General features: G+C 40.2%; 1 protein-coding gene across 2 annotated transcripts in view; it reads left to right on the top strand.

Moving 5' to 3' along the window:
• The window catches only part of LOC126100274 (uncharacterized), a 45136-nt gene that overhangs the window by 9288 nt on the left and 9814 nt on the right, over positions 1-26034 (top strand). Inside the window, exon 2 of one of the 2 annotated variants that reach the window (XM_049910869.1) lies at positions 24031-24711. The exons of the other annotated variant lie outside the window; for it this stretch is intronic. Within the exon in view, the coding sequence (XP_049766826.1) occupies positions 24031-24542 (512 nt within the window). The 3' untranslated portion in view covers positions 24543-24711. Of the gene's footprint in view, positions 1-24030; positions 24712-26034 lie in introns of those variants that run through there. 2 annotated transcript variants of the gene reach the window in all.

Below are 26034 nucleotides of genomic sequence, written 5' to 3'. Positions count from 1 at the left end.
GGTTCCTTCTGTCTGCATGTGTATGAAAACTTTAACAAATCCTTTCGAAGAACCATGTTTACCAACAATAATATCCAACTTGATAGAAACTGTGCCAACAAACTGAAAGGAAGTTGTTGCTGACAGGAGAAGGAATAATAAAATAAGTCAAACTTATGTCTCGAAACGGACGGCGTGTCTTTACTCTGAAGTGCAGTACAAAACACAACGAACGCGTGTAGGTTACGGCGTATTGAAAGCCTTTTGTGTGAGAGACATAACTCGGCTAGTGGTTTGCATGCCACGCGCCGTAACTGACTCTGCGGATGTGTACTGCAGTGAAGCATTTGCGTTGTTGGTAGAGAAGTGGAATGATAAAACGCAATGACGGAATGGCTCTGAGCACTATGCAACTTAACTTCTGAGGTCATCAGTCGCCTAGAACTTAGAACTAATTAAACCTAACTAACCTAAGGACATCACACACATCCATGCCCGAGGCAGGATTCGAATCTACGACCGTAGAGGTCTCGTTTAGCCATTGTAATAGATGTTTGTTCCGTGGCCGTGGGTTGAAGTACTTGACATTACAACAATCAGCCACTTTTTAGGGTCTGTACAGATCCTTCATTTGGAGTACTACCCTTATGTCTTTGTCAACACGTTTTTATCGACAACATTCTGAGCGCTGCAGCTGTTTTTGCTCTGTAACTTGCAGCTCTTTTAACCGCGTTTATATACATAGCACTAACACTTGTATTTTCACTGTAGCTTCAGCTGCAGCCATCAGAATGCAGTCGATAAATCAGTTGCACTGAGGAAGAGGTAAATGTGTTATGGCAATTGAAGATGGGTGAAAGATCGACACATGTCTTTGAATAACTAGAGCTATATCAAAACTGTGTGGTTGTCTTTTGCTTTAGAATAGCATGAGAAGGCCAGTTGCGAGGTAGATGTGCAACTGTTGTAAATGCTCTTGCTTGCAGATTAATTTAAATACTCCATAAATTGTTGTTGTACATTATTTATTAAATACACAAGCCATCGAAAAAATATTTTTTCAATACTTTGCAATGGGTTCTAGCTAAATCTTATTTATGGTCTTTTGGCCGTGAACACATCTCTGCCCAGCAAGCCACCTTATGGTGTGTGACGGAGGATGGTTTGTGCATCACTGTCACTTCCTCCTTTCCTGTTCCAGTTGCGAATGGTTCGCGGGAGGAACGATTGTTGGTAATACTCCGTGCGAACTCGAACCTATTAAACTTTATCTTCATGGTCTTCTCGCGAGATATACGTAGGGCAACTCAGAACATTGGCTGAATTTTCTAGGAATGAATGCTCTCGGACTTTTAACGGTATACCACACCTTGACGCGCAATGTCTCTTGTTAAGACTGCCACCGGAGTTGCATGAACATCTCTGTGATGCTTTCTAATCGTACGCGCTGCTCTTCTTTGGATCTTTTCTGTTTTCTTTACCAATCCTGTCTGGTACGCACACCAGACTGACGAGCAATCTCTATATTTAAAAGGGCAATGTCCTGACTGACTCAACATCGCCCAGCCCAAATCGCTAAGGATAGAAACTTGAAGTTTGGAGAGGGTGTGGATCTTATACTGTATGCGTCGTTTAAGAAGGGATTTTTCGAAATTCCAACCCTAAGGGGGTGAAATAGGAGATGGATTTTTTTGAAAAATGTCGCTATTAAGGCAGTTTTGAAGCTAGACCTACAAAAATTGGTATTTGATCTCTTGGTCAGAAATAAAGAAATACGTGTTTCAACATTTTCAATGTAACCCTTTGGGAGTGAAATAGTAGGTGAAAGCTTTCTTTTGAAAATATATCATTATTAAAGAACTACTGAAGTATTTTTACAGCTACATCTGTGAACACTGGTATTTGACTTGTCGGTTACAAATACAAAAATAAGTGTTTCGGTGTTTTTCGAAGTTGAACCCCTCTGGGGGTGAAATAGAGGATGAGATTTTTTATGAAAATATTTTATTATGAAAGCATTTTAAAGCTAAATCTATGGCTTCTCTGTTAGAAGTAAAACATACGCATGTCACTACTTTTGGAAGTTCAACCCCTAAGGGGGTAAAATAGGGTGTGAAAAGTTTTACGAAAATATTTCATTGCGAAAGCATTTTTAAAGCTAAATCTTTGAAAATTGGTGTCTAGCTTCTCGGTTAGAGATGAAAAAATACGTGTTTCACTATTTTTGGAAGTTCAACCCATGAGAGGATGAAACAGCGATCAGACTGATTCACTGACTCATCATCGCCCAGTCCAAATGATTAAGGATAGAAATTTCAAGTTTGGAGAGGATGCGGATCTTATACTGTAGGCATCGTTTAAGGAGGTATTGTCCGAAATTCCACTCCTGATAGAGTGAAACAGGGGATGAAAGGCGTTTTGAAAGTATGTCGCTATTAAGGGAATTTTGAAGCAATAACTAAGAAAACATTTTTATGTGTTTTCTCAGACAGAAAACAAAAAATACGTGTTTTTTTAAAATTAAAACACTAAAGGGGTAAAATAGTGGGTGAAATTTTTTGAAAATAAATCTTTATTAAAAAACTGCTAACGCATTTTTAAAGCTACATTTATGAAAAATGGTATTTCACTTCTCGGTTAGATCCCAACTGTCTGAAGTGGCGAACTCTCTTGAACCTCATGCCATCTATTTCAAGAAATTCTTGCTGCTCGTATCTTCTTAACTGCATGAACTCCGCTCTGTCTTGATTCACCTGTAGCTCAACTTTCTGTGCACCATTTTCTGGCATATTTTTTTCAACTCATGGTTTGATTCAATTAGCAGTACTGTATCATCTGCTTATGCAGGACAGTTACAAGTATCATCCATCTGTATTCCAGAACACTCTATTTGAGTACATTCCTTTATTACTTTCTCGAAGATGACACTGAACAGTCTGTCTCGTATGTGTCTGACATGACACGTCGGAAACGCACTGCTGTCCTTAGACCCGTCCGTCCAAGTTTCACAATTCTCGCTAGCCGCTCAGAGATTCTGAAGTCACGTAGTGCATTATATAGGAAATTCCTGTGTATGCTGTCGTATGCACGTCGAGAATCGACGAAAAGACCCTATGCTGTATCCACTGTTTTTCAAACATTTGTCTTAGGGTAAAAATGTGCTCTATTGTCGATTGATTTGGTCGAAAGCAAGCTGATGCCTCTCTACAGTAATATCCATATTCCGTTTCCCTTCCCTTCTTGTGTATACAGCATATTACGGCCAGTTTCCACTGTTCTGGCAATGAGTCATTCTTCCGTATCAACTGGACCGGTTTATATATCTCTAAGTGCAAGCTTTCACCTCCGTCTTTGATTAATTCTCTTGTTATTCTGTTCTCCTCTGGAGCCTTGTTTCTGAGTCTTTTGATTGCAATCTTCACATCTTCTTCAGTCATTTCCCATTCTTCATCTTTCCTCCGTAGTATGTGCAGGTAGCTTCTCATCTGGGTCTGGGCGATTCAGGACTTCTGAGCAGTATTCTTTCCATCTTTCTACAATTCTTCCCTTGTTATTTGTCGAGTTGTCGTTCTTATTGCTAATGAATTCCGCATTTCCTGTTTTTGGTGCACTGGGAAAACTGTCTTGAATTCTTGTTGTGACTCTCTGCCTCAACTTGTTCTAATAAACTGGTTAGATATATTCGTTTCTCTGTTCTCATTATTCGCTTCGTCTCCTTTCTGATGCTGAGAGAAAATGATCTCTTTTCTGCTCATTATCCCTGCCAGGCAGTCATTCTCTCTCATCTTCCTCCTGTATTCTACAACCTCCTGACATGTCCCGTTGAACCATTTCTCTTCTTAATTCTTTTCCTTCTTCTCAACGTATCCTCTGCTACACTTAGTACCGTGGACTTGGGTATGCCCGAAGTAACTTTTAAGTCTGAAAATTTTTAATCCTGTAAAGAACGACATGCTGTGTTTTGTTTGCAAAAAATACTTCAATTTCACACTTGGTCTGATACTCCGTACTGCTGTATTTCGCTCATTAGGCGGCAGTGCGGAACTTTATCGAATGCCTTACGGAAGTCAAGAAACAAATCAACCCGGGCGCCGGTATCTACAGCTTTCTGGGCCTCGTGTGCGAACAGAGTGATCTAGGTTTCACACGATCGTTGTTTTCGGAACCCATGTTGATTCCTACGGAGGATATTTTCGGTCTCCAGAAAAGTCGTGATACTCTAGCAGAAAACGTGTACCAAAATTTTCCAACAGGCAGACATCAGCGATATACGCCTATTTTTTGGTGCGTCTGTTCTACGACCCTCCTTGAAAACGGCAGTGACACATTTTACAAATCATTGGGGAGTGGACCGAGCGAGGTAACGCAGTGGTTAGCACACTGGACTCGCATTCGGGAGGACGACGGTTCAATCCCGCTTCCGGCCATCCTGATTTAGGTTTTCCGTGATTTCCCTAAATCGCTCCAGGCAAATGCCGGGATGGTTCCTTTGAAAGGGCACGGCCGACTTCCTTCCCCATCCTTTCCTAATCCGATGAGACCGATGACCTCGCAGTTTGGTCTTTCCCCCCCCCCCCCCCCCCCCCCCCCAAAAACAATCCAAAACTGGGGAGTGGGGACGCTTCGCTTCTCCAGCGAGCCTACGGTATACTGCTGCTAGAAGTAGTTCGTTCGCGTGCAGTACATAGCCGTATAGAGATCCTGTATTCTTTCCTCAGATGAGCTATTTGAGGTGATTTTCTATCCCTCGGTCACTTACTTCGATGTTACTTTGCCGTTCGTCCAACCATTTGAAGGGCGAGCTGCAGTAGACCTTCCTCAGTGAAACAATTTTGCAAGAAGGAATTTTTCAAAGCGTGATTTTCCTATAATTTAGAAAATTAGCGAAACACGTGCACTTGGAATGAAAAATAATTTAGTTTTTCAGTACGAAAAAAGTTTTTATTGAAGTACAGATCTGAACACTTTATTACTTAGGAATCATGTGTTTGTTGGACTATATTTCTTTTCTGTCTCCGGTTAATTGTCTGTTGTGCGTCTCCCTGAAGTGCTAAACAACAGACTTCCATCACACTGGTATTTCAGCACTCCTGATACCGCCTTTCCACCACTTCGATGTCTCGATGAAAGATGTCACCTTGTTTCCAAATGACACCAACCATATTTTTTGAGAAGGAACTCAAAACGGCTTTTCAAAAAGTGAATTTGGAGGCTCATTAAACAACCTAAATTTCCTGAACATTTCCGACTTGTTGCTTATAACAGGAATATAATGTGGGCGGCGTTTGCTGCCTAAAAACTTAACAGTAATCTTCTCGAGTAATTCACAATCCTCTCTCTCTCACTCAGTCATGTTTATGATGCAGGCGGGTAAGTGAGAAACTGTGCGCATTCATATCCGTAAGTCTTTTATCTGTATCCGGGGGTATCAAAAAATTGTAAACTATTTAAAACCCTTTGGAATTCTGGTGTTATTACGGTAGGCTTGCGTCTCGCCTCAATTTTCGTCTGCTGAATTCGGACCTCGTAATTTATATTTTGCAGACATACGAACGCAGAGGCTGATGAAGACTACATTTTGATACAGCATAGTCAGCCATACTCTCGATTTGGATATTACGTTACAATTCCTTGTCGTGATTAATGAAACGGAGTTTGTGAAATTTTCCACACAATATTTATTCAACATCGGTAAGTCATATGAAGTCGTGTTACAAGTTGCCACATCTTGCATGCTGGCGTGCACACAAGAGGGCGGAGATGGGGCGATACGCAATGGCAGGCTACATTGTAGATCGAGCCGATAGCGTCATTGTGCCGCGTCCGTGGTGAGCTGTCTGAGGAAGATGGCCCCAAAAAGATTGAATGTTGTCAATAGGATACGAGCAAGAGGGGGCAAGATTTGACGGTTTGAGCAAATATTCGGCATTCGGATGTTGACGGAGCTTCATGAGCCAGCCACACAGCCTTTAGTGTGCACTATTTATGTTTTCAGTTAGTCTTTGAGCATAAAATCTCTGATTCACTTTTTCAAGAAACTCGGTAACACAAAAGTTTCAGTAGGACTATGCAGAGGTAGTCGCATTTACTGCTTTAAAATGGTCAATAGAGGATTCACTAAGAGATTGCTTTCTTTATTATCTAGAAAACGTAGTACGGCTCGCCATTATACACGATGATTGCGAAATACATGGGAGCTTCAGCACTTTATCACCAAACGTAAACAAATATTTTACTCTAATTACCTGAATATGTCATTGCAGGACAGGTAATTCCTTCACATGCTTCAATAATCGTTGTATTAATGGTACTAGCTGATATTACGACACTGAATCTCAAAGCATTCGATTAACCTACTGTCGCCTAAAAGGCTCCCAAGTCTGAAACTTCCTGGCAGATTAAAACTGTGTGCCGGACCAAGACTCGAACTCGGGACCTTTGCCTTTCATTCTAACATCTGAACTACCCAAGCACGACTCACGCCCGGTCCTCACAGCTTTACTTCGAGAGCTTCTGTGAAGTTTGGAAGGTAGGAGGCGAGGTACTGGCAGAAGTAAAGCTGTGAGGACGGGGTATGAGTCGAGCACTTGCTCGCGAAAGGCAAAGGTCCCGAGTTCGAATCTTGGTCCGGCACACAGTTTTAATCTGCCAGGAAGTTTCATATCAGCGCACACTCCGCTGCAGAGTGAAAAATCTCATTCTGGAAACTCTTCCAAGTATCATCTAATCTTCTGTCAACTGCTATTGGCTCTCCCATTAATATATTTTCTTCTCTATTATGTCGTATCAACATTAACAATTTGCCGTAAGATGCAGGTCTCAGCCGGAAACAGTTCCATAAAGTCTTTCGGTCCCGCGTTTATGATTTTAGTCACTAAATTAACATATGACAAGTCTCTTCTTTTTTCAGTTTTTCTCAGACCCATTTCCTAATTGTTTTCTGTTATTTACCGGCTATAGCTAAAATCATTGCGGTACTTGCTTTCTTTTGGTTGTTCAGTATCTTAACCTTGGAAAATCTCCTTTCCAAATAACAATATTATTGACGGTGTGATGGTTGCTATAATTTTTGAAGGTTTGATAAACTAGTGTTGTTAATAAATACTGAAAGTGCGCCGCCCCCAGAAGCAGAAACAGTGGCACCAACGGCTATAGCGTGAAGCATGGGCTAGAGACTATAGCGCACTGGCTCTCTTTCTCTGCGCGGAATGGATCACGCAACTGCCTTCTAAAGGCCGATTCACACTTGATAGGACGTCTAGTCACATCACAACATTTCACACACACTCGCACTTCAAATGGCGGCATTCATACAGGCCGTGAATGGGAGGAATGGAACGTCACGTCACGTCGCCGTCAGAGTTTCTCGCGAAGGAAGTTTTGAAGCTGACGATAGTGGGGGAACTGTGTCGTCATCTGCTAACATCGGAGTTAACATATATTCGCCCTGTTCATTAATTTTTATAATAGTATATTTTGTGCTTTTCGTTTTTTCCTTTTTATTCCTTCGCTTTGTTTTCGTGGAAAATTGCAAATGTCCCATAACGACTCGGATGTTTTTTACATTGCATGCTCTTTCATAAACTGTGGCTACTTTGGCCCTAAATAAACTTTATCATTGTTAGTTCCTCAATTACGATACTATACTCAGTCTTTTTGTATCGCGGATGGTATCTTCTAACCTCACCTTCACCTTTCGGTCGATACTGGGCTAACAGAATCGACGCGATCCAAACATTTCTCCGTAAATTTTTTTCTCATCGCTGGCAACAGTTTTACCTTTAAATGCCTCAGTCTTACAGCTCCTACGTACTCTCACCATCAAAACATGCTCTTCGCAATGTCAATATTCCGAATGAACTACCCCTGTATCGAGGAACTGATGACCTTGCTGTTTAGTCCCTTAAACCCCAATCAACAAACCATCCAACTAGTGTGCACCCGCTAGCGTTTGATAGTGACGTCACGTGGCAGTCTGTTCCTTTAATGTGCATTACTGGTAATTCACCAAGATGTACGCAGCTCTTTATCTAGTGGTTAGTGGTCAGTGTTGCTGTCTCAGAATCCTGGGGTCCGGGTTTGTTTCCTAGCTGAAAAAGTCATTTTAAAGTGATGCATTTCACAATATAATAAGCATTGCTTTGTGTAATGGTATCGTAGTACAGAGAAACATTGATAACATGAGTGATTCACATTGAAATTATAACAAATCATCGACACCTCCTTACAAGAACTAGGTGTTGTAATCACCTGATCCGGTCCTTATCATCCATTTATCCGACTTATTCCTTAGAGATTTATGAGTTAAACAGATCAGCCTCCCCTTTTCTTGTCTGTAACAAAACCCCACCGGAGAGGGTCGCTGCTTCCGTTCTTCAAGTCATTGTAGGGACGCCTGGTCCCACGTTGCCTCGTCGACCATTGCAGTTTTCGCTGGACCAGGTGAACCAAGATTTTTTAAAGAGTTGTTACTCCTCCCGCCTCCTCCTTCCTCTACGGCGGAGTTAATTATGACGTATGATATATGTGATATGAAAACAAGAATCAGACCATGAAGCGAAAATTCCAGTGGATAGAGTAATCGACAACAGCCTTGACGTCGCTTTGTGGCGGCTTTTGGTGAGGAAGAAAGGAATATCGCCATGTCACCGTCTTTAACCTTTGCAGAAGTCAACAACCAGGGCCGATTTAACCCTTTCACACATGAATTTTTTTGAGAGCAAAGTAAATTTTTCCTTATATGGTGGTACTCTTAGGTGATTTTTTAATGATTTTAGATACAAGGTTTATACAAAAATATGTACCCATTTTCAAAAATGCTTTGTACACTTTGCTTCATTTTTTGGACTAAAATAGGCAGAAGGCACCGCTTAGTGCGCCAAGCTCAGAGAGGCGCCAGATATGCAACAACTGTAAGATTATGAAAAATTCTCTATTTTCATAATCAGTAAAATGATCATTCAGTAGTTATGCAAAATGACAATAACAATATTCAATTATAAAGCAGCACATAGCCAACCAACCACATTTGTATTCTGATGATCTCGAGCTTCTGCGCACTGCTGCATTGACTTGCTGATATTTTCATAGTGATGCCCAACAGTTTGCAGCACTTGCACAGGATGGAAAGGTTGAACATTCACAAATGGGTACCTCGGCTTTCCTTTGGGAAAAAAATACTTCTGTAAAAATTAATGTACACAGTTGTAGCCAGAGGGTCTGAAAGGGTTAAGGCAGAAGGCACCGCATAGTGCGCCAAGCTCAGAGAGGCGCCAGATTTGCAGCTCTAAGATTTCTCACAGGCAGTACCACAGTTAGACGTGCCGAACAGGGAGGGGTGTCCAATGCAATTTTTATTTACAGTGTGTATCTCTATCAGCTTCGTGATTTCCCTAAATCACTCCAGGCAATTGCCGGGATGGTTCCTCTGAAAGGGCACGGCCGACTTCCTTCCCCATCCTTCCCTAATCCGATGAGACCGATGACCACGCTGTCTGGTCTCCTTCCCCAAACAACCAACCAACCAATCTATCAGCTTCGAAAACTGACACGTGTGAAAGTGTACGAAAGAAAAGGGGAGATGTGTGGAAAAATATTCTGCAACCAATCCTGTCAACAATGCATTCCCCTTCTTCATGATATTGCACATTCAAGCCAACATAGTGATGTTCCTTGCTGAGAGGGTGATTATTGTGATTTCCAAAATAAAAAAGGTAAAGATCTCATCTACCCAAGATTTGTTCGAAAAATTCACTGCTTTACTAGGTAAGGTCTTATTGGAGGTGGGATGCCGTTGCAGTCCTTCGTACTGACTGACCCAGCCAGTTACAGGAGGCCTACAGTTTAACGTGGACCTCAAAGCACGACGACCTCCTAATATCACGTCGGAGCTCCTTTTACCCGGTTTAGCGCAGCAACTCGGCGCGGCACGGACTGAAGAGGTCGTTGGAAGTCCCAGGCAGAAGTATTGAGTAATGCTGCCTCTGTAGCCGTCCATAGCTGCGAAAGTGTTTCCGGTGCAGGATTTTGTGCATGAGCTGACCCGTCGATTATGTCCCGTATATGTTCGATGGGATTCAAGTCGGGCGATCTGGGTGGCCAGATCATTCTCTCGAATTGCCCGCAATGTTTTTCAAACCAATCACGAACAGTTGCCTGGTGACAGACGTCGTTGTCTGGAAACAGGAAGACCATGAAGCCTGCTAATGGTCTCCAAATAGCCGAACATAACCACTTCCAGGATCCAGCCCATTCCGTGTAAACACCGCCCATACCATTATGGAGCCACCGCCAGCTTGCACAGCGCACCGTTGACAACTTGGGTCAATGGCTTCGTGGCGTCAGGGCTACATTCGAACCTTACCATCAGGTCGTATTAGCTGGAATTGGGACTCATCTTGCCAGGCCACGGTTTTCCTGTCGTCTACGGTCCAACCTATATGGTCACGAGCCCTGGAGAGAGCTGCTGTTAGCAAAGACACTCGCGTCAGTCGTCTAATGCTGTGGCCCATTAACGCCATATTACGCCTCACTGTCCTAACGGACACGTTCGTCGTACGTCCAATATTGATTTCTGCTGTTACTTCACACAGTGTTTCTTGTCTGTTATCACTGACAACTGTACGCAAACGCCGCTGCTCTCGGTCGGTAAGTGAAGGCCGTCGGTTTTTGCGTTGTCCACAGCGAGACGTAATGTCTGAAATTTGGTGTTCAAGGCGCCCTCTTGACATTGTGGATCTCGGAATACTGAACTGTATAACGATTTCCGCAATTGAAAGTTTCATGCGTTTAGCTCCAACTGCCATTCCGCGTTCAAAGTCTGTTAATTCCCATCGTGCGGCTATAATCATGTTGAAAACATTTTCACGCGAATCACCTCAGTACAAATGACAGATCTGCCAGTGCACTGCCCTTTTATACCTTGTATACTCGATACTATCGACATTTGTATATATGCATATTGCTATCCCATGACTTTTGTCGACGCAGTGTAATTGATCACTTGTAATAATATATAAGCCCGTGGTCTCGCGGTAGCGTTCTCGCTTCCCGAGCGCGGGGTCCCGGGTTCGATTCCAGGCGGGGTCAGGGATTTTTCCTGCCTCGAGATGACTGGGTGTTGTTGTGTCGTCTTCATCATCATCATCATCATTCATCCCCAGGGTCGGAGGAAGGCAGTGGCAAACCACCTTCACTAGGACCTTGCCTAGTAAGGCGGCGCTCCCCTACGCTCTGTAAAGCAGTAGGGGACTCATCATCAATACAGAAGTAGACAGACGTCTCAGTACTGATACTGCCCTTTAACATTTAACCACAAGGCAGTTATTATTGCGCGTATTCGCATTTGCACCCACCGATGTCTGCATTTGGCGCAGTCATTTACTCGCAAAGTCATCATTACTGCTGACATACCGTCGGATTCACGTAGATCCCTACATGTTCCGAGAAACATGCCTTCTTTCAGTTTCGCTTCTGACAGATGAGGAATCTTCTTGCAGACATGTTTAAAATGTTTACCTTTTGCGTAAGGCTGAGTTTCGTTGGGACCAGCGTATTGTAAAGATGGTAATAGAACTTTTATCGGATCCACGAGGTTTTTTCACAAAATGTTTTCCTCACCAGCCCTGATAATATTCTTGCAGGTCAATGTTTACGGATGAGTGCTGAAATCTCGCCCTACTTTCCCATTACACTCAAGTATTTGTATGAGTTACTGATCCCAGTTGTAACTCATTGATGTTGTAGCAATAGAATATTACTTTTCTGCATTTTGCGAAATGCACAGATTTACAGTTTTGAACGTTTATAGCAATTCGGAAGTATCTGCACCACTTCCCAATCTTATCAGTCTGAGTGCATATTTGTGCAGCTTTTGCATATTTGTGCAGCTTTTGCATATTTGTGCAGCTTTTTTTCAGATAATACTTCATTGTAGCTAACAGCATCGCATGCGAAACGTCTGACGCTGCCATTCTCACTGTCTGCCAAGTCATTAACATACAGCATCTCTAGTCACGTCCCCAACACTCTTTTTCCTGGGTCACGCCTGGAATTATTTCCACATTTTCTATGACTGTCCGTCCGAGATAACATGCTGCGTCCTGCCTATCAAGATATCTTTTGTAAGCGTAGGCTTCCGCGGCCGTTGTCATCTTCAATAAATTTCTTCAGGGTATCAGACCGCATCGTCATAATTTAAATTATGACGATGCGGTCTGATACCCTGAAGAATTTTATTGAAGAAGATATCTTTTATCCAGTGACAAGTTTCGTTTGATACCACGGCAATTGAAAGGACAGCACTATCTCCAGAGTAACACTTAAATTTTCCATTTAAAGAAACTATTTGCTAAGTTCAGCTAATCTTCCTCTGATAGAATTAAATTGTTGTCGGCAAACCTCAAAGTTATTATTTCTTCTCCCTGGACTTTAATTCCCTTTCCGAATTTCTCCTTTATTTCTTCCTTAGCTTGCGGCAAGGACACCGTACGAATTTCTTCTGACCGATTTTATTGATAGAAGCTGTAGGGAGCGACTAGGATTTCTACATATATAAACAGGAAAACGCAGCTTCCAATCGTTTTCGAGAAAATCGTGCTTTAAAATTTTAGGTGTACTTATACGCTTGATAAGTTCGCTAGCATTCAAGAATGCAATAGATTTGTTTATAAAAAAAATTTCTGCTACCAGTCATGATTTTTCTTTATTTACTTTTCTCACGGCGCGTTTTGGGAAATGATTCCCATTTTTTTCTTTATTTACTTTTCTCACGGCGCGTTTTGGGAAATGATTCCCATTTTTAAGTGCGTTTTTCGAGTGTATTAAGCCATTTCTATTAATGTTGTCAATATGTGAGGAACTGCTTCATTTCGTTGACTATTACTGCAATATATAAGAAACACGCCATTTTTAGTTGGTTATTGACTCTTTTGGTGAAGTTAGTGGTGAAATTTAGAAGAATTTGTACTTACAATTTTCTGATGGTCGATTTGTGCTGTCTCACACACATTAAACATCACACACAACTTGCTGTACACTTAACACATCGAAAATGTCGTATTACCGTGGCTGTTTGCTGATGATGCTGTGCTGTATGGGAAGGTGTCGTCGTTGAGTGACTGTAGGAGGATGCAAGATGACTTGAACATGATTTGTGATTGGTGTAAAGCATGGCAGCTAACTCTAAATATAGATAAATGTAAATTAATGCAGATGAATAGGAAAAAGAATCCTGTAATGTTTGAATACTCCATTAGTAGTGTAGCGCTTGACACAGTCGCATCGATTAAATATGTGGGCGTAACATTGCACAGCGATATGAAGTGGGACATGCATGTAATGGCAGTTGTGGGAAAGGCGGATAGTCGTCTATGGTTCATTGGTAGAATTTTGGGAAGATGTGGTTCATATGTAAGGGAGAGCGCTTATAAACACTAATACGACCTATTCTTGAGTATTGCTCGAGCGTTTGGGATCCGTATCAGGTCGGATTGAGGGAGAACCATTCCTAGACCGGCAAGGGAACTTGCTGTTCCAACAGGAAAATGCACGTCCGCATGTATCCCGTGCCACCCAACGTGCTCTAGAAGGTGTAAGTCAACTACCCTGGCCAGCAAGATCTCCGGATCTGTCCCCCATTGAGCATGTGTGGGACTGGATGAAGCGTCGTCTCACGCGGTCTGCACGTCCAGCACGAACGCTGGTCCAACTGAGGCGCCAGGTGGAAATGGCATGGCAAGCCGTTCCACAGGACTACATCCAGCATCTCTACGATCGTCTCCATGGGAGAATAGCAGCCTGCATTGCTGCGAAAGGTGGATATACACTGTACTAGTGCCGACATTGTGCATGCTCTGTTGCCTGTGTCTATGTGCCTGTGGTTCTGTCAGTGTGATCATGTGATGTATCTGACCCCAGGAATGTGTCAATAAAGTTTCCTCTTCCTGGGACAATGAATTCACGGTGTTCTTATTTCAATTTCCAGGAGTGTATTTAAAGTACCAGGGAAGCAGGTTGCTAGCCTTACTTGCCCCGAGTCCCATTGGGTTTTACCCCTAACGGCTGAGGGACTAACCGGTGGATTTGGTAGTCTTTGCCGTATGAGCACAAAGGTGACCACGACTCAGAATATGTCCGAGATGCCCAGCCTTATTCCAAAGTAACTGGTATCCCGACTGTCGGGACCATTTACTTGGCCACTCATACGTTGCCCGTGGTTTTCATGAACTAGGACATGACTACAGGAACCCACACCATGAACCACGAAAAAAGGCACGAAAACATGCACTCTAATAATAACAGTAATAACTACTACCTCATACTAAGGTTACGAAAGTAACAGAGTTGTAATTATACAAGCTTTGTTTCCAGACGTATAAAAAATATAAGTCCCACAGTGCTTAGAGCCATTTGAACCATTTGTCCTCTAAAATGTTTCGTTGTCCCACAATGTTTCATTTTTCACCGGGTCCCTCTCAAGTAGCGTAAGTTTAATTATAATCGCCCTGCACATAAGCAACTTAGCAATTTGCTCTAAACGTGGGAAAATGTAGGTTAATGCAGATGAGTAGGAAACACAATCCCGTTATATTTGAATGCAGTATTAGTGGTATGTTGCTTGACACAAAAACATTGATTTTATATCAAAGTGTAACATTGCAAAGCGACATGAAATGGAACAGTATGTAAAGTCAGTTGTAGGGAAGTCGAATGGTCGACTGACTTTCGTTTATTGAGAATTCGAGGGAAAGGTTGCTCTTCTCTAAAGTAGACTGCTTACAGAACACTTATGCAACCCATTCTTGAGTGCTGCTCATTTGTTTGGGGCCCCCGCCAGGTCGGCAGAAGGGAAGACATCAAAAGAATACAGAGGTGTGCTGATAGATTTGTTACTGGTAGGCTCTATCTACACGCTAGCATAACGGAAGTGCTCCGTGAACTCAAATGGGAATCCCTGGAGGGAAAGGCAGACTGCAGATTGATTCTACTGTCATCCATGTAAATCTCGTGTGATCCCCACGAAGAGAAAGTGTGACAAATCAAGGTTCGTGCAAAATAATATACACAGTCCCTTTTTCCTTCAAGCCATTTGCTAGTGCAAAAGGAAAAGCGAATTACTAACAGAAGTACAAGGTAACATCCGCCACTCACTGTATGGTGGCTTCCGGAGTATGTATGTAGATGTAGATATGTGTGTTCTTGTACGAGTGATGGTAAGTTTACCTTAATATTGGAACACTGAAACGTATTAAACACATTTTTACATAAACCTAAAAATTTGTAAACATGCAAATTATTCTTATTTTTCCGGAATTTTTGCATCCGAAACTGTCTGCGTCTAGTTTTATCTCATTTGAAAGTATGCCAACGTTTTCTCGATATTTGCAAATCGTGTAATAGAGGTGGGACGTGGGTGTCGTCCCAGTATTCACCCAGTCAAACATTGGAAACCGCCTAAAAACTACATCCATGCTGACCAGCACACCGGCCCACGTCGTTGTACACGGCTTCGGTTCTGGGCCAGCGCGCCTCCGCGAATCCCAGAACCGGCCTGCTAACGCGCGTGGCTACCAAGCCTAGCACAGTATTGTTCCCAAATTTTAACTTGTCACATCATCACTGGGATGTGGTGATCGCAATACTGTTAGTCGTTTAAATTTTTGCTGTCACGATCACAAAAGTACACTCCTGGAAATGGAAAAAAGAACACATTGACACCGGTGTGTCAGACCCACCATACTTGCTCCGGACACTGCGAGAGGGCTGTACAAGCAATGATCACACGCACGGCACAGCGGACACACCAGGAACCGCGGTGTTGGCCGTCGAATGGCGCTAGCTGCGCAGCATTTGTGCACCGCCACCGTCAGTGTCAGCCAGTTTGCCGTGGCATACGGAGCTCCATCGCAGTCTTTAACACTGGTAGCATGCCGCGACAGCGTGGACGTGAACCGTATGTGCAGTTGACGGACTTTGAGCGAGGGCGTATAGTGGGCATGCGGGAGGCCGGGTGGACGTACCGCCGAATTGCTCAACACGTGGGGCGCGAGGTCTCCACAGTACATCGATGTTGTCGCCAGTGGTCGGCGGAAGGTGCACGTGCCCGTCGACCTTTTTTTCAGAAATATATATTTTTTTCAGAGTTCTTGATAGATATGAAATAGTTCTAGAGTTCTTTGTACAAAATTTCAATAGTTCTGCAGAATTTAGCGAAGAAAACAACAATACTCGAAAAAATTTTCGTACCCAAATCATTCTTTGTCAATTTCCGCAAAATGTAAATAAGTATGACAGTACTGAGCACAGTTCTGAATAGAGCTCCAAGAGTTCTATCGAAAATCCCAGTAACATTTTTTTGTGCAGCTAATAGTTTACGAGATAATTGCAATTTAAGGAGAAAATTCTTTCACTTACTGTGAAGTTGGCACCCTTTTTTTCAGAAATTTATATTTTTTTCAGAGTTCTTGACAGATATGCCATAGTTCTAGAGTTCTTTTTACAAAATTTCAATAGTTCTGTAGAATTTAGCGAAGAAAACAACAATATTCGAAAACATTTTCGTATCGAAAACATTCATTGTCAATTTTCGCAAAAATTAAACTCGTACAACAGTTCTGAGGACGGTTCTGAACAGAATCCCAAAAGCTCTATCGAAAATGCCAATAACATTTTTCTATGGCTATAATAGTTTATGAGATAAATTGATTTAATGTGGGACACACTTTCTCTACAGAAAATATAAATATATTCGTACAACAGTTCTGATGACAGTTCTGGACACCACGTGAAGAGTTCTATCGAAAATCCTGGTAGTATTTTTTTGTGCAGGTAATAGTTTAAGAGGAAATTGCAACATAATTAAGAACTCTATAAGAGCTCCCACTGTGAAGCTGGCACCCTTTTTTACAGAAATATATATTTTTTTCAGAGTTCTTGATAGATAATCCATAGTTCTAGAGTTCTTTGTACAAAATTTCAATAGTTCTGCAGAATTTAGCGAAGAAAACAACAGTACTCCTAAAAATTGTGGTATCGAAACGATTTTTGGTCGATTTTTGCAAAAAGTAAATTCGTACAACAGTTCTGAGGACAGTTCTCAACAGAGCCCCAATAGTTCTATCGAAAATACAAATAACATTTTTTTGTGCAGCTAATAGTTTGCGAGATAATTGCAATTTAAGGAGAAAGTCTTTTCACTTACTGTGAAGTTGGCACCCTTTTTTTCAGAAATGTAGATTTTTTTCAGAGTTCTTGATAGAAATGCCATAGTTCTAGAGTTCTTTGTACAAAATTTGAATAGTTCTGCAGAGTTTAGCGAAGAAAACAACAATACTCGAAAAAATTTTCGTATAGCAAACATTATTTGTTAATTTTCGCGATAAGTAAATTCGTACAACAGTTCTGAGGACAGTTCTGAACAGAACCCCAATAGGTCTACCGAATATCCCAATAACAGTTTTTTGTGCAGCTAATAGGTTACGAGATAATTGCAATTTAAGGAGGAAACCTCTTCACTTACTGTGAATTTGGCACCCTTTTTTTCAGAAATGTACATTTTTTTCAGAGTTCTTGATAGAAATGCCATAGTTCTAGAGTTCTTTGTACAAAATTTGAATAGTCCTGCAGAATTTTGCGAAGAAAACAACAAAATTCGAATAAATTTTCGTATCTAAAACATTCTTTGTCAATTTTCGAAAAAAATAAATTCGTACAACAGTTGTGAACAGAACACCAAGAGCTCTATCGAAAATCCTAATAACATCTCTTTGTGGCGGTGATAGTTTATACGGTAACTGTTTTGATGGAAGACCTACTGTATCCACAGAAAAAAATTAAATCTTGCAACAGTTTTGATGAACAGTTCTGGATAACACCCCAAGACATCTATCGATAATCATAACAACATTTTTTGTGGTTATAATAGTTTGTAAGATAATTGATTAATTGTGGGGCTCACTTACTCTAAAAAAAATTATGTCTATTCGTATGCTCTGATGACAGCTCTGGATAGCAATGTAAGAGTTCTATCGAAAATACTGGTAACATATTCTGTGCAAGTGTATTGATTACATAGTGTATTGTTTAGTGTATCCTGAAGAAGAGTTGTTGACGGACCTGTACATCACAGCCTGTAGTTTTTACTGGTACTTTGAAATTTAATAATGCAAGACTGTCAATAGATTCAGGAATGAAACTTTTATCAAAGAATTGGTATATTGTGAGCTCCAGGTGAAAAAAATTGTAAATCTCTGGAATACACTGTGCAGTGAATATTGATGTTTTCTTACATACTGAATTACACGTAAATGTTATTTTAGGTTCAATGTACTTAACGCTATTCCAAATAAAAGATAAAAAACAAATTTTATTCTTTGAATTATTACATTGTTGAAACAGCAAACCAGTAATATTTACGTTTCATGTTTTGATTATTTAAAAAAAATGTATTTTAAGAGTAAATTTTTTCTCCTAATGATTTAAGAACATAATATGAGATACTGCAGCTTAAAATACTTAATCCATTGTTGAATAATGTGATTCAGTGTGTATGCAAGCACTATATTATTATTCATCCATAGCTTTGTTTATGTAGCTTTAATAGTGGATGAGATACCGGTAACAGTATCTCGGTATGCAAACACGTTGATTACAGAAAACTGAAACTAAAGATTTGTATCTTTTGTATCTTTGTATCTGCTTATCACTAGGCCGCTAATTTAGTCTAGTACTGAGTGATAAAGGAGCTCAGAGTGTTTGAATGACATTGTTTCTCAAGTATTGTACATTAATATAGCGGTGTATTGGTGTCCATCAAGTAAGTTGCATAGTAACCACGCCAACCGCACTCCACCAGAGCTCATTGTACCTCTGGTGCGCTTCTCGACAGGTGTGACACCACCTGGTTAGTGGCGTGTGTGAATGTATCTGCCCTCTCAGCCATCTGATTTGCACTGACGAGCCTTCTCTCTTTGAATCATCTAAGCGTGCACATCCCACGCTTCCACCTACAGTTACTACAATCAGTCTTAAGAAGGTGTACCGGCATTTGTACAGTGCTGAACATTTAGACTTTTTGTATTTAGTAGAATATATATCCGGATTTTCGGTTATCCGGATTACTTCCGGTCCCACATAGTCCGGATAAAAGAGCTTCTTGTGTACCGCACTGCACAAAGTAACATTGTTTATGTCTCACATAATTCCAAAATAAAGGTGAGAATTTACGATCCGTCCTCATAGCTGTACTTCTAGCAGTACCTCATCTCCTGCTTTCCCAATTTTGCAGAAGCTGTCCTACGAAAATTGCAGAAGTAGCACTCCTGGTAGAAAGGATATTGTGACGATGTTCCTTCGTCACAGCCTGGGGTTAGAGACCCGGCCCAGTACACAGTTTTTATCTGCCAGTAAGTTTTACATTGGCGCACACCCACTGCAGAGTGAACACACAATCTATTTCATAATCTATTGGCACCATAAAAATGTTATTAGGATTTTTAAAAGAACTCTTTCGGTGCTATCCAGAAAGGGTTGTGCCAATTTATTATAATGTAGACCAAGTGGATCTCTCGTAAATGATATTATCTCATTAATTGTTATCCCCACAAAAAATGTTATTACAGTTTTCGGTAGAACTCTTAGGTTCCTATTAAGAAATGCCATCAGACCTTTTTTACGAATTTATTACTTTTACATGACAAAAGTGAGTCTCACATTAATTATCTCATATAATGTCATCGTCACGAAAAATGTTGTTATAGTTTTTGGCAGAACTCTGTAGGTGCTATTTAGAACTGTCATCAGAACTATTCTACGAATTTTGTTTTCATAGAGAAAGTATGAGATTAAAACAATTATCGTATAAACTATTATCGCCACAAAATTGTTTTTATCAGTTTCAATACAACTCTTCTGGTGCTATCGAGAAATGCCAATAGAACTGTTATACAAATTTATTTTTTCCAAACTGACAAATAATTTTTTACTATACCAAAATTTTGCCCAGTTATTGTTTTCTACCCGAAATTCTGCAGAACTTTTCGTGTTTTGAGCAGGGAAATCTAGAACTATTGCATACATATAAAGAACTATTAAAAAATGTATATTTCTCGTAAAAGGGGTGCCAACTTCACGGGAAATGCTCATAAGCATTCCTTATTAAATGCAGTTACTACGTAAACAATACACTTGCACAGAATATGTTACCAGTATTTTCGATAGAACTCTCACATTGCTATCCAGAGCTGTCATCAAAACATACGAATAGACATAATTTTTTTTAGAGTAAGTGAGCCCCACAATTAATCAATTATCTTACAAACTATTATAACCACAAAAAATGTTATTATGATTATCGATAGATGTCTTGGGGTGTTATCCAGAACTGTTCATCAAAACTGTTGCAAGATTTAATTTTTTTCTGTGGATACAGTAGGTCTTCCATCAAAACAGTTACCGTATAAACTATCACCGCCACAAAGAGATGTTATTAGGATTTTCGATAGAGCTCTTGGTGTTCTGTTCACAACTGTTGTACGAATTTATTTTTTTCGATAATTGACAAAGAATGTTTTCGATACGAAAATTTATTCGAATTTTGTTGTTTTCTTCGCAAAATTCTGCAGGACTATTCAAATTTTGTACAAAGAACTCTAGAACTATGGCATTTCTATCAAGAACTCTGAAAAAAATGTACATTTCTGAAAAAAAGGGTGCCAACTTCACAGTAAGTGAAAAGACTTTCTCCTTAAATTGCAATTATCTCGCAAACTATTAGCTGCACAAAAAAATGTTATTTGTATTTTCGATAGAACTATTGGGGCTCTGTTGAGAACTGTCCTCAGAACTGTTGTACGAATTTACTTTTTGCAAAAATCGACCAAAAATCGTTTCGATACCACAATTTTTAGGAGTACTGTTGTTTTCTTCGCTAAATTCTGCAGAACTATTGAAATTTTGTACAAAGAACTCTAGAACTATGGATTATCTATCAAGAACTCTGAAAAAAATATATATTTCTGTAAAAAAGGGTGCCAGCTTCACAGTGGGAGCTCTTATAGAGTTCTTAATTATGTTGCAATTTCCTCTTAAACTATTACCTGCACAAAAAAATACTACCAGGATTTTCGATAGAACTCTTCACGTGGTGTCCAGAACTGTCATCAGAACTGTTGTACGAATATATTTATATTTTCTGTAGAGAAAGTGTGTCCCACATTAAATCAATTTATCTCATAAACTGTTATAGCCATAGAAAAATGTTATTGGCATTTTCGATAGAGCTCTTGGGGTTCTGTTCAGAACCGTCCTCAGAACTGTTGTACGAGTTTAATTTTTGCGAAAATTGACAATGAATGTTTTCGATACGAAAATGTTTTCGAATATTGTTGTTTTCTTCGCTAAATTCTACAGAACTATTGAAATTTTGTACAAAGAACTCTAGAACTATGGCATATCTGTCAAGAACTCTGAAAAAAATACAAATTTCTGAAAAAAAGGGTGCCAACTTCACAGTAAGTGAAAAGATTTTCTCCTTAAATTGCAATTATCTCGTAAACTATTAGCTGCACAAAAAAATGTTACTGGGATTTTCGATAGAACTCTTGGAGCTCCATTCAGAACTGTGCTCAGAACTGTCGTACTTATTTACATTTTGCGGAAATTGACAAAAAATGATTTCGAAGCGAAAATTTTTTCGAGTATTGTTGTTTTCTTCGCTAAATTCTGCAGAACTATTGAAATTTTGTACAAAGAACTCTAGAACTATTTCATATCTATCAAGAACTCTGAAAAAAATATACATTTCTGAAAAAAAGGGTGCCAACTTCACAGTAAGTGAAAAGATTTTCTCCTTAAATTGCAATTATCTCGTAAACTATTAGCTGCACAAAAAAATGTTACTGGGATTTTCGATAGAACTCTTGGAGCTTTATTCAGAACTGTGCTCAGAACTGTCGTACTTATTTACATTTTGCGGAAATTGACAAAGAATGTTTTCGATACGAAAATTTTTTCGAGTATTGTTGTTTTCTTCGCTAAATTCTGCAGAACTATTGAAATTTTGTACAAAGAACTCTAGAACTATTTCATATCTATCAAGAACTCTGAAAAAAATATACATTTCTGAAAAAAAGGGTGCTAACTTCACACGACTTCGACCTGGGACCGGACCGCAGCGACGCACGGATGCACGCCAAGACCGTAGGATCCTACGCAGTGCCGTAGGGGACCGCACCGCCACTTCCCAGCAAATTAGGGACACTGTTGCTCCTGGGGTATCGGCGAGGACCATTCGCAACCGTCTCCATGAAGCTAGGCTACGGTCCCGCACACCGTTAGGCCGTCTTCCGCTCACGCCCCAACATCGTGCAGCCCGCCTCCAGTGGTGTCGCGACAGGCGTGAATGGAGGGACGAATGGAGACATGTCGTCTTCAGCGATGAGAGTCGCTTCTGCCTTGGTGCCAATGATGGTCGTATGCGTGTTTGGCGCCGTGCAGGTGAGCGCCACAATCAGGACTGCATACGACCGAGGCACACAGGGCCAACACCCGGCATCATGGTGTGGGGAGCGATCTCCTACACTGGCCGTACACCACTGGTGATCGTCGAGGGGACACTGAATAGTTCACGGTACATCCAAACCGTCATCGAACCCATCGTTCTACCATTCCTAGACCGGCAAGGGAACTTACTGTTCCAACAGGACAATTCACGTCCGCATGTATCCCGTGCCACCCAACGTGCTCTAGAAGGTGTAAGTCAACTACCCTGGCCAGCAAGATCTCCGGATCTGTCCCCCATTGAGCATGTTTGGGACTGGATGAAGCGTCGTCTCACGCGGTCTGCACGTCCAGCACGAACGCTGGTCCAACTGAGGCGCCAGGTGGAAATGGCATGGCAAGCCGTTCCACAGGACTACATCCAGCATCTCTACGATCGTCTCCATGGGAGAATAGCAGCCTGCATTGCTGCGAAAGGTGGATATACACTGTACTAGTGCCGACATTGTGCATGCTCTGTTGCCTGTGTCTATGTGCCTGTGGTTCTGTCAGTGTGATCATGTGATGTATCTGACCCCAGGAATGTGTCAATAAAGTTTCCCCTTCCTGGGACAATGAATTCACAGTGTTCTTATTTCATTTTCCAGGAGTGTATTTTTAATTACTAATGATTGGTTTCAACGTCATATGCACTATGATCAGATATGAAATGCTTGGCAACAAATTGCACGTTAATGCACAATTATAAACATATCCTTCCAAATGACCCATTCTATATCTACTCATAATGCTGACATGTTGCTTTTACTGTTTAAAACTCTTAATGTTTTCCCTGTGGTCGGTGATGATGTTAACGAATATTTGTACGTCACAGTGAGGAGGCTGATAGCTTTATATAGATTTTTATGTGTTGTTTGTTACTTCTCTTGCGAAGAGTAATAACGACACCAGTATTCCATTTTTTGGGAATTTGTAGAAAAATTTTGCACGAACCTTTTGTATAATTTTCTCTCCACCTTTAAACATCTCTATAGAAATATCATAATCCCTGGTCTCTTCTTCACACCTCAAATTGCTTTTTAGATCTCATCCGGCATTACTTCAGAACTGCTAGTAATTTCTTTATTAACCGTATGTGTTTTTTATCTATAAAACATTTGAAGAAATCTTCTTAAGGTTACATAATTTTCTCTCTGTATATGTATGCAAAAAAAACCTTTCAATGTTGTAAAAAACAATACATTTTTCACAACTGTCGAAACGAGACATGACATTTTTATCTCACAATCAGCGCAGCATGCCACAGTTACTGCACAAAATTTGATCAGAAGGAAGTGCAGCTGACGCTTAATGGTGGCCTTACTATGGAAACATGTAGTGTATTTAAATAAATAGTGACCGAGGCATAAAGTCGATGTTACTTTCACATTATCATGTTAGCGGCAGCAGTCGATAAGCTGTCTCGTTATGAACGAGTGTTTTATATCGTCTATTCGTGTTGAGCAAAAGCAGGCCTTTACAACTCTAATACTGTTGTTTTCATGTTTGTTTCAGTTGAAGAAGTACAGAGGAAGTGGAAGTCTATCAGAGATTATTACACGCGGGAGAAAAGAAGAGAAGCGGATGGCCTTTGTTCAATACCTTCTAACAGACTAAAGAGAAATCCATATTTTGAGTTGATGACTTTTTTCCAGCCATCGAGAAGATCAACAAAATCGTTGGTGAAGTACCAGCATGAACCATCTGAAGAATATGTTACTGAAGAATTAAGTGAGGACTTCACAGAAGGGTTCAGCAACCAGTCACAAGAAGCAACTCAACTGCAGGGGTACTCGCTACAGGAGGTTCCAACTAAAAAACGTAGAGCTATTAGCTATACAGAAAGCACAGACGAAGTTGAGGCATATTACCAGGAACCAACGGCAGATGTCGACGCTAACAAAAGCTTCTTGCTGTCTTTTGTACCTGAAATGCAGAGAATGACAGAACGTCAAAATTTTGAATTTCGTATGGCAATAATGCACGCATTAAACAAGATTGTGTACCAAATACCTGCGGACTCGTAATAATTTGGAATGTATTGCAGGCAGCATTCTTGCGACTGTTTACAGTTTAACCAGCCTTCTGGCTAAGCTTGCTACTTCAAAATAATACGACCATTTTCTTGGCATAGAACTGGTAACGATTGAAACATTACAATTGTAACTATTTTGTAATAAAATAAATGAAAATTCATACAAAAGAAACATGAATATCAATGCGAACCACTCCATACCAACAACTAATTTTGGTGTTTTTGCGAGTATCTTCATATTACCCAGTGCAACAAATTTTCACTGAAAATCCATAATTTACTTATATTTAGGATTTTTAGATTTATTTAGATATCATATGATAAAAATTAGCCATTAAAAGAAATTCTTATCTCGGCTTCAGAAGTAAGTGCCCTGTTTAACCATTAGTTAAGTTGCAGTATAACCTAGAAACACTTAGTATAAGGAATTTATAAGTAATTGTGAATTACTGTTATCCGCTGTATGGTGAATGGCAACTATCCTTTTTATAGTATTGTCGTTATTCCATCCTGGATTTTCCATTGTTTGATTTTACTCAAATAATATTAAATCACTGGCACTGATAAAATTCACTAAACATCAACTCACAAAATGACTAAATTAAACCAAAAGAAACTCAACAATTCTCCATGTTTTATAGTTTCTTATAAAAATTAGGAAACATACAAAAATAATCCATTAATTTATATTGAAGAAAGATAATAACGGTAGGTATCACTCTAATACCTTTCATTCAGTACTATAAACACTTTTACCACCATCAATGTTATGACCTGGCATTTTGAAGCACTTTTTATTTCCCCTTGGCTTGTCAGTTATGAGTTACATCTGGAACAGCAATATCTTGAATAATAATAATAATAGTAATAGTAATTAGCTGTAGTCTGCTAGAATAGCAGGAGTACAATACTTACATACCTCTTCTCCAGGGCTGCAGTGTATTGATGATCTCACTTGCTTTGCCTATCAGAAAGTGTGTAGCATGCTGTTTCATATGTTGAGTGTATTACAGCTCATCTGTGATAGCAGTTAAGTGACTTCACTTAAAACAATAAACTAGATGGCATGGCCCTTTAAGCTGTCTCATTACTATTCCCACATAATAACACAGGTTATTTAACCACACAAGTGAATGAACTATTAAAAATATCTGTGTTTTAACATATTCAAGTAAGATTCTCAGGTTCTGGATTCTTTCAGGGTAACTCACACATTTTAGTTATACAGGGTGTTACAAAAAGGTACGGCCAAACTTTCAGGAAACATTCCTCACACACAAAGAAAGAAAATATGTTATGTGGACATGTGTCCGGAAACGCTTACTTTCCATGTTAGAGCTCATTTTATTACTTCTCTTCAAATCACATTAATCATGGAATGAAAACACACAGCAACAGAACGTACCAGAGTGACTTCAAACACTTTGTTACAGGAAATGTTCATAATGTCCTCCGTTAGGGAGGATACATGCATCCACCCTCCG

The sequence above is a fragment of the Schistocerca cancellata genome, chromosome 9 (assembly GCF_023864275.1).
Source record: "Schistocerca cancellata isolate TAMUIC-IGC-003103 chromosome 9, iqSchCanc2.1, whole genome shotgun sequence".
NCBI lineage: Eukaryota > Metazoa > Arthropoda > Insecta > Orthoptera > Acrididae > Schistocerca > Schistocerca cancellata.
This window is presented reverse-complemented; position numbering and strand designations above follow the sequence as displayed.